The following is a 9,034-nucleotide window of genomic DNA, read 5'->3' as shown; positions in this document are numbered from 1 at the left end:
AGACAAAAAAAATGCAAACAAGAACTACCTATTTGTCTTTAGTGCCAACTCAAATTTTAATGATATGGGCACAATTGATAAATACAAAGAATAAATTTATTCCTTTTTGGCCAATGAGGTTGTGCTAGAGTTAATCCCTAAGCTTGTCGTATTTGAGTTATATGTGAAATTAAAATTTGTTCTAGACCTTTAAGAAGTCATGGAATCAAGAGAAGTTGTTGAATTTTTTATGTTGGTTGATTTAATTTAAACCACTATTACCTCTAGTTAATTGAACTAGGTACATACGTATCATAAATGGCCATAAAAGACAAAGAAAGATTAAAAAGTGAAATTGAATTTTTGAAGAGACTGTCAAGTTTTAATTAATATTCTGCACAAGGCAAATCAAGAGGTTCAAGTAGTCATAGCATTTTTAGAAATCAATTGATAGTATCGGATTCTTCAAATTCCATATTGAATTTCTTTGGAGGTTGGTGCTAAATAAAAAAAACGACAACAAGAATCAGTTTTTTAATCGTAGGAGGTAGAGTGAGGGCCCCTTTTAGCTAGAAATTGACTGTTAGACAGTTCAAATAACCGGAAGACAACTGAGAAGGGGGGGTGAATCAGTTGTCACCAGATTACCGAAACCTTAAGAAATTAAAACTTTAATACTAGAACACATAAGATCAATACCAGAATATTTAAACCAATTACCGAAATAGCGGATACATAAATTAAGCACATGCAACAATTAAAGTACCATCCGCATGACACCAAGATTTGTACGTGGAAAACTCGGTAAAGGGAAAAACCACAGTGGGAAGCCTACCCACAATTAGATAATACTTTTGGAGTAAGTATGTGATTACAAATTGAGGGTCCTGCACTTGCAGGAAGGCCAACAACCTAGAGCACACTACTCATTACAAAAGGAGTCTCATTGACTACATAAAAATCTAGATTACAATTTGGAAGGAAGAATGAACTGCAATGATAGCATCTCCTATGCCTGAATACAGTTCCGGTTAAGCTCAATACCGGAGGACTTAATCCTCTTACATAAACCAAACCCAATCACCAATGACCGACCAAATCCTCTACATGAATTATTATTACATTATTCGCTCGCATACATCCTTTCCATTGTCCCTTTTATGATCTACAATGAGATCTTACATCATATATATACAAACCCTCGACCATAAACAATAAGGTTGGCCACCAAACAATAAAACAATTACATATTACAAAACATGTCATCCTGAGACCAAAAAAATAATATCCAACCCATAAGACATCCCAGAAACACATCGAGAAGTCCAAACAACATGTTACATTAAGCCGATCCATAACTTAGATAGTACTGGACCCAATTTAGGTCCACACATGCTAAAGCAATGATCCCAATCAGCCAGGACTCAAACACAATTATCATTAGCATCCTGAATCTCTACTAGAAGTCGTACCAACACCACTTATGCATAACATCAAAATATCTTCAACAAAGCTCTGTCGGTTAAACCCTCACTAGATCAACAAACCAGGCTTACCAGCATATAAGCTAGCATCCAATCACCAAATCAAAACCAACTGACTGAACATGTATTTGAGTAGCATGAATAGAAGATCTAAGCCAATTCCAAGAATATATCAGATCGTCATGATCTAATCCAACCAGAAACCAAACAACCTATTAGGACCAAAAGGATACTGGTAAAGCAGCCAAAACAACTACTGTTGACATCAATGACAAAATATCAATGCAAGACATAATCAATTCCTCCAAATGGCCAACAATCTCCCCCTTTGGCATTGATGGCAACACTAGATGTGAAAAACATCGAAGTGCTAAGAAATGCCAAACAAATCTCCCACACAAGAATATAGCAATGAAGTTCTAATCCATACTCCATGTAGATGATATCATAGTTAAGTTCTGCAAATTTCTCCCCCTAATGTATATATCTCCTTAAGTTTTTCACATGAATATCTCTCCCCCTTTGACATCAATGCTATAAATCTAACATAAATATCAAAGAAAAATCATAAACCACTGAATCACAAGACTAATTACTCCCCCTGAGTAGTAGCATCACCAAATCAATCCGAAATGAATAATATCTCTGATAATGCATACCGGACTGATGCCAAATAGCATCAAACAGTTTTCTGTCAGAGGGGCAGAAACCCCTAATCTGTCTCTGAGGTACTCAAATGATTCTTTAGGCTAAGGTTCAGTGAAGATGTTTGCAATCCACTCTTAAGTGTTCACATAAACCAATATAGCTTAATTTTCTTCCACCTTCTCCTTCAAAAAGTTATACTTGATAGATATGTGCTTTGTCTTAGAGTGAAATACTAGATTCTTTGATATGTCTATAACAACAGAGTTATCACAGTGAATAACTATCGGTCCATTGCAATGCACTTGTATGTCCTTCAACATTTGCTTCATCCATAGAAATTGTGTACAGTTAGTAGCAACGACAACATATTCAGCTTCAGCAGTAGATAAAGAAGTACATGATTGTTTCTTGTTGATCCAAGAAATAAGTTTCTTTCCAAGAAAGAAAGCTCCACCAAAAGTACTTTTCCGGTCATCAACATCACCTGCCCAATCTGTATCTGTATATGCACATAAAGTAAAGTCATCATCTTTAGGGTAACACAAACCATATTCAGATGTTCCTTGTAAGTGTCATTTACTAGGTGTTTATCATGCTCCATAGACAACATAAGCGGTTTGTGGTCATAATCGATATACAAAATTGTTGAAGGATAACTATTAGTTGAGATGGTCATATTAAAGAGGATGAAAAATCTATCAAGATTAATTTGAATGGTATTAGATCCCATTCTTCAAATAGAGATCAAATGAAAGGAGTAACCATTATCTTGGTATGCATTAATCCACCCTCAACCATGTAGTTAACAAGGTACATCATGTAATTGATAAAGCATTCACTACCCCTAACTTTTTTAGGGGAGAAGAGGGGTATGGAAGAATCCCCTTTAGGTCTTTGAAATATTCCCTAAAATTAAGTAGATCTTTACATAGGTGTTTCCTATTTCCTCTAGTGTTTGGGGCAGGGTGAACTTATAATACTGGTTCCCACTTTTTGACCAACTTTGACACTTAGATGAATATTTTGCAAAAAATCTTCACTTTCCAACACCTATAACTTTTAAACCATTAAGAATTTGAAGATGATGTAAACTAGTGATTTATAACATCGTTTTTGTAGATTCTAAGTTTTTTTTTTTCAAATTTTTTTTATTGATTTTTCCATCTCCCTCAAAAATAGTTTTTTACAACAAACAACATTTTTTAAGAGTGGTGTGCATCCCGAAACATATAATTTTTTTCTATAAATGATAAAAACTTATCTCTTTTAAATTTTGGTTTGTAACATCAATACCCAGAGCATGTAGTTGGTTTGATAGTGATATGTTGAATATTTTTATTTTATTAAGTTTTGAAGTCCGACTAATTATAATTTAGATATAGGTGTACGTTTGAACACATAACTTGTTCTATATATATCAAAATTCAGTTTTTTTTTGTTAGAAAAAAAACTGGACATCAATACCTAGTGCATAGATATTTTTTCAGAATTTTTTTGAATTAGTTTACTATTTTTCCCAATGCATTAAACAAAGAAGTTCATGTTCGGTGAAAACCTACATTCATAAATAATAAAATAAAAATATATTAATGAAATTAAATATATTAAAAATTATACTATTTGGAAAGCTTATAATAAGGACTAAATCCTTAAGAAAACAAAACTTCTAAATGAATTCATTTGACCCCTCAAAAGCTAATGTAAAATTGTTTTTTTATCAGCATTTGATAGATGTAAATGAGACTCCATTGCAAGTATGATTTAGAAGTAGAGAGGTTCTATCCAAGAAATTTTGATCTAAGAGCCTTTGATCTAACTCTCTTCAATTAATTACTTCAAATGGGACCTCTTAAAACTTAAATAATTATATTTTCTAAAAAATGTATGATTTCAGCAAAAATCGGGATGTACCCAAAAGTGGGAACCGGCTTTGTGAGTTCACCCGGCACATATTAGAAATTATCCAATAATCCATATTGGATTTTAAAAAGGATACTCAAATGGTGTTAATCTTTTGTTAAAAATTCACCTTCAAAAAAGTAAGGGTCCTAAAGGGTGTAGATCCCACCAAAAGTGTCAATAAAACTAACAATAGAAAATTTTCCACTGGGCCAAATAGATCTAATGTTGAAGAAAGATGAATTAGACATTTTCACTTCCTAAAGGAAAAAAATTGAGGATGGTTTTCTAATAAGTAGGAATTCACTATACTCTATTTACGAGGGCCATTGATCCCTCTAATGTTTCAAGAAATGATATCCATTTTTGATGTATTATGGACTTAACTTGTCCCAATATTTTTTGTAACCCATTAGAATTTTTTTTTTTTTTCCCTTCAATATGGTGTATCTAGACTTAAGATACCCTTTTCTAGATTCATTACCCAAATCAATAGTCTTTCTAGTAGTCTTTGAGTTCTTAAAAATTTGACCTTATTTCCCCATAGTAGAGGGAAGAAAGGATAAAAAATAATATCCTTAGAAAAAACTTTCATGGAGGCAAAGAGATTCATAAAGGAATTAGAAAAAGACTTGTAGATGGGGGTTATGATGACAAATTGTTAGATCAATTTTGCTAGCTTACTTTCTACCCACCCTATAGGGTGGGGGGTTAAGGGCCACATGAACACTTAATTGAGCGAGGGACACTAGGACCCCAATTATAGCCACCCACCCACCCTAGGTAGAGAGGCTGAAAACAACCTTCAACAAAGATGCAGCTTTAGGTTTCCCAAAAATCAAGGTAGTAGCAAGAAGAGTCTTGGAAGAGGAAGACATATTCAAATAATCAACTAGGATAGGCAAGGATTTGCCACTTTTCAAAGCACTCCTTGTAGGAGAATGGACATCAAGATTAGAGGTGGCTTTCACACAAAAATTTAAACAAGATGAAGGAAGATGAAAGATTCCTCTTAATAGAAGTCCCACTTTTAGAAAAATGATCAAAAAAGATTTTTACTTTGTTCTTCAAACATAAGAAAGTAGTCAGCTTACTAGAAAGCCTAATATCATTCTTACAAATAGTCCTAGCAACAATAGCAACAATAGGAACTATGAGAGAAAAGAAACACACTTTTCTCTTAAAATGAGGGGAAGAAATTCTAAAGGGGCATTAGCATCATGAGATTCCTTAACCATAGAATCTTTCTTTTTATAAACACACCCCTTCAAATTTACTAAATAAACTTAATAAGGTGATCGTACCTCTTATAAGATTGGCAATAGGAGGCAACATTTTCATAGATAAATTTTAACGACAAACATCCAAACTTAGAAGATAAGGTTACAATATAAGGGAGTTCTTTATTAACTTAACCAACAGAATCGGACAAAACAGCTGAAAGCATTGTTATTCTGCTATGAATTATGCTCTTTCATTTTAAAATTTTCCTTCCGCTTTCATATCCCGACATTTCCTTCGATTAAGAGTAGGACAGTTCATTGCGTGCGTAAAGCGTAGCGAATCAATCAAATTTAACTATATTTTTGTATACATCCCCGGTCCTAACGTCTGATCCAAGGTGATCGTTACATTAAAGGAACAATATATACAACCGAGGGAAGAAAACAACTGGTTCAGTCAAGGCTGGTAATTCCACCCCCTGAATTCAGAAGATATTCGCACCCTTTTCTAAATTTCGCCGAAGAAAATGTCAAGAATCCTCCAAATCAATTGATCTATCTTAGAAATATTTTAGATTCTGATATTTCTGCGTGTAACAGATTTGAAACCGTCACAGTAATAACTTCGGCTGGTTTCATTTTTCTATTCTTTGACTTCATGATCTAAGAATTTGATTTATAAACACATATATAATTGAATTCAGAAGTAACAAAAAGTATCATAGATTGTGGAAAACTAATATTATTAATACAGATTAAATCATGTTAAATCAGTATAATAAAGAATAAATATCACATCTATTCATTTTTTTTCTTTAGTTATCTTGTATCTTATTGATAGATCAAGAAGTGTGATCTAAAATGTTGATGTAGAAAAATCTAACACAATCTAATCCAGAAAAAATAATTCAGATTCTGATAATTCTGAGTGACAGATTTGAAACAATCATAGTAATAACTTCTGCTGGTTTCATTTTTCTATTCTTTGAATCCATGGCCTGAAAAGTTGATTTATAAACACATACATAATCAAACTCAGAAAGAGTAATAAGAACCATTATAGATTATGAAAAGCTGATATTGATAATATAGATCAAGTGAAGTCAAACCAGTCAGTCTCTGTGCTAATACACTAGAAAATCAAGAAAAATTCTCACATTCACATTCTTTAATCATTTTTCTTGTTTAACTCTCTTGTATCTTGTTAATGAATCACGAAATGTTGATATAAATAATCTAACACAATCTAATCCAAAAAGAATCTAACAGCATTTCCAGATTGCAGAAATTTGATATCATTCAATACTAACAAGCTGGATCAAGGGCATTCATGATGTGAATGTTGTCCTGCAATACCACAGTCAGGAGTGCAGAGATATGGTGACAGTTCTAAAAGTTGGGGTTTTAATCAGGACTGCAAACAGACTGGTTCGAATGTTTAAGCCCTGAGAGTCACCAATTCAAGATTATGTGGAACTCCAGGCGGAGGCAGTGTAAAGAGGCAAGCCCTTCCATCCAAGCTTAAGTATACCCTGTTCTTCAACGAGGGAATACCCAAAGCCTTCACAGGGGAACATGTTCAACAAAAGCTGTGCCTGGGCAAAAGCGTTTCCTTTCATTGATAGCTGTCGAAATCCGAAGTTGTGCAATTGGGTCCTCCAGTTGTCGAATTTGATGTCCCCAATCTGAGCAGGTCCTCCAAGGCCGAGGATGTTTTTGATCTCGTGAGAAAACAATTGCTGCTCCACCAAATGCCTGTCCATGTTATCTGGAGCAAAGCATGCTCCCAGTGAATCAAACATTGCAGAGTAGTAGTGCAAGGCGTCGACAAAGCGTTCAAGAAAAGAGCCCGTCCTTGTAATGTCCTGCTCCACCATGGTTATAACCTTGGGCCTGAGGCGCTGCAGTAAATGGAGCGTGCAGACATCGGATCCAGTGACGTCGTACAGAGAATGGTGAAGCCAGTGAACGGCCAGGGCGTCTCCGTTTCTCACACCCAGAGAAGCTGGGTCACATTTCCCGACGGCCTGGGCAACTGGGTGGAATTCAAAGGGCAGTCTGAGCGTGCGAGCGAAACTAGAAAGCCGTTTTCCGGTTGCTTGCAGAGCTTCCATGGAAGTTCCCATGCCGGTGATTCGGACATGGGGGCAGCCGCCGGGCCTGGCAGCCAGGATATGAAACAGAGCAGGCCATTGAAGCCCCTGCATTATATCAAAGTCGATTATGTGCACCCGACGCTCACCCTCAAAGGCCTCCAGAATGGCCTGGTTTGAGGTGAAATGCGAGAATTTGACAAATGGGGAGATGCCATTGAATGCTTGGAAGGCCGCTAATATGTTGCTGTAATTCACACTGACCAGAGGAGATCTTTGTTCAGAGGAACTCACGCCCAAATAGGAAATCACAACACGCGATGATATTCCCTCTGCGAAGTAAGCTGCTACTCGCTCCAGGCAATTTCCGTATGGCGTTGTCATCTCTGTGAGCTGAGGAAGGACTGCGTTGGCTACTTCAATATTGTTCTCTGAAACAGCCTCGGCGCACTGTAGCAGTAAGGACAGCAGTTGCAGGCCCTCTTCATCTTGGGAAGAAGAATTCTCGGCTTCAAATTTTGCGTTCCCTCTTCCTTGGCCCTGCTCTTGTCCCTTTCCAACAGAGTACCCAATTGGGCTATGGCTCTGCTTCACCAATCTCAAATCATTCTGGTTCATGAAATCTCCCCTTGAAATGTCCCCTTGAATGAAATCTCCCCTTGAAATGTCTCCTCCTCCCTGGAACTCCAAACTCTGAGGAGCATGCAAAATGTGACCCCGCTTGCATGGCCGACTGTCATGCAACTCAGAGCTTATGTAGCTCCAGCCATGAGTCTCACAAGAGGAGGAGGAGGAGCAAGAAGGAAGACACCCTGCATCGGACATGCTGGACAGAATCTGTAATTCCATGTTGTTTCTTTCTGTGACGGCTCTGTTTCTGTTGACCAGCACATCCATTAGCCTCTCAGAATCACACCAAACAGAGTCCCCTGCTGCAAGATTATATTCATGGCTCTTGGGGACCAAGAACTCAGGGGGGTAAGAAACATCTGGGTTTTCTAAACCCTGAGCTGAATTAGATGCCCACATCGGAGGATTCACAGAAGGCAATCCATAGGACATTAATTTATCTGCAGACAATGCAGTAGCAGGAGCATAATCCCAGCGCAGAGGAGTATGAACAAAACTCGTTTGTTCAATCGACCACGAGCTTGAGCTTGGCGCATTAATGGCGACTGGTCCCTCCTTCAACTTCAACTTCAACTTCCTCGACTCCACTCCAAAATCTGGTGTTTTTGTCATTGTATTGTAAATTGGGCAAATCCCAAACGCCGGAGCCAAGCGATTTTGGTCTTGGTATCTTTCCGATGATTCCGAGTAACTGGCCATTCTAACGACTTTGGTTTCATATAAACAAAGACGAAAGATTTCTCGACGGGTCGGTCTTTACAAGCTCACCCGTACACATAATTTTCAGCACGGACGACCATTTTTAATATTTCGATAATAGTTAAATGGGTACTACCTATTGGACAAGCAATCAGTTCTTTTTTTTTCAATAACGCTAGACTGAGAAAGAGACCTTACATTTATCTATTTATTTATTCGTGTGAAAATTTGGTCCGGCTAATCTTCGCCGTCATGCCGACGCAACCTCCACGGGCGTCGAATAATAGTCAAGTTGACGTGCAACGCTATATAAAATTACGTCAACCGTAACTTCTTTTTAAATTAATTCACAATACGTCAACCGTAACTTCTTTTTAAA

At 36.8% G+C, this 9,034-nt stretch overlaps 1 protein-coding gene across 1 annotated transcript; it reads right to left on the bottom strand.

Moving 5' to 3' along the window:
* Nucleotides 1–6,415: 6,415 nt before the first annotated feature.
* On the bottom strand, nt 6,416–8,691 carry LOC131069544 (protein SCARECROW 1). Its single transcript, XM_058005036.2, has one exon. The coding sequence runs from the start codon at nt 8,653–8,655 to the stop codon at nt 6,700–6,702; it is 1,956 nt and encodes a 651-aa protein (XP_057861019.2). The 5' UTR covers nt 8,656–8,691; the 3' UTR covers nt 6,416–6,699.
* Nucleotides 8,692–9,034: the final 343 nt, after the last annotated feature.

The sequence above is a fragment of the Cryptomeria japonica genome, chromosome 2 (assembly GCF_030272615.1).
Source record: "Cryptomeria japonica chromosome 2, Sugi_1.0, whole genome shotgun sequence".
NCBI lineage: Eukaryota > Viridiplantae > Streptophyta > Pinopsida > Cupressales > Cupressaceae > Cryptomeria > Cryptomeria japonica.
This window is presented reverse-complemented; position numbering and strand designations above follow the sequence as displayed.

Coding starts and splice junctions, on each gene's coding strand:
- LOC131069544 (XM_058005036.2), bottom strand. CDS start 8,655: ATGGCCAGTTACTCGGAATCATCGGAAAGATACCAAGACCAAAATCGC.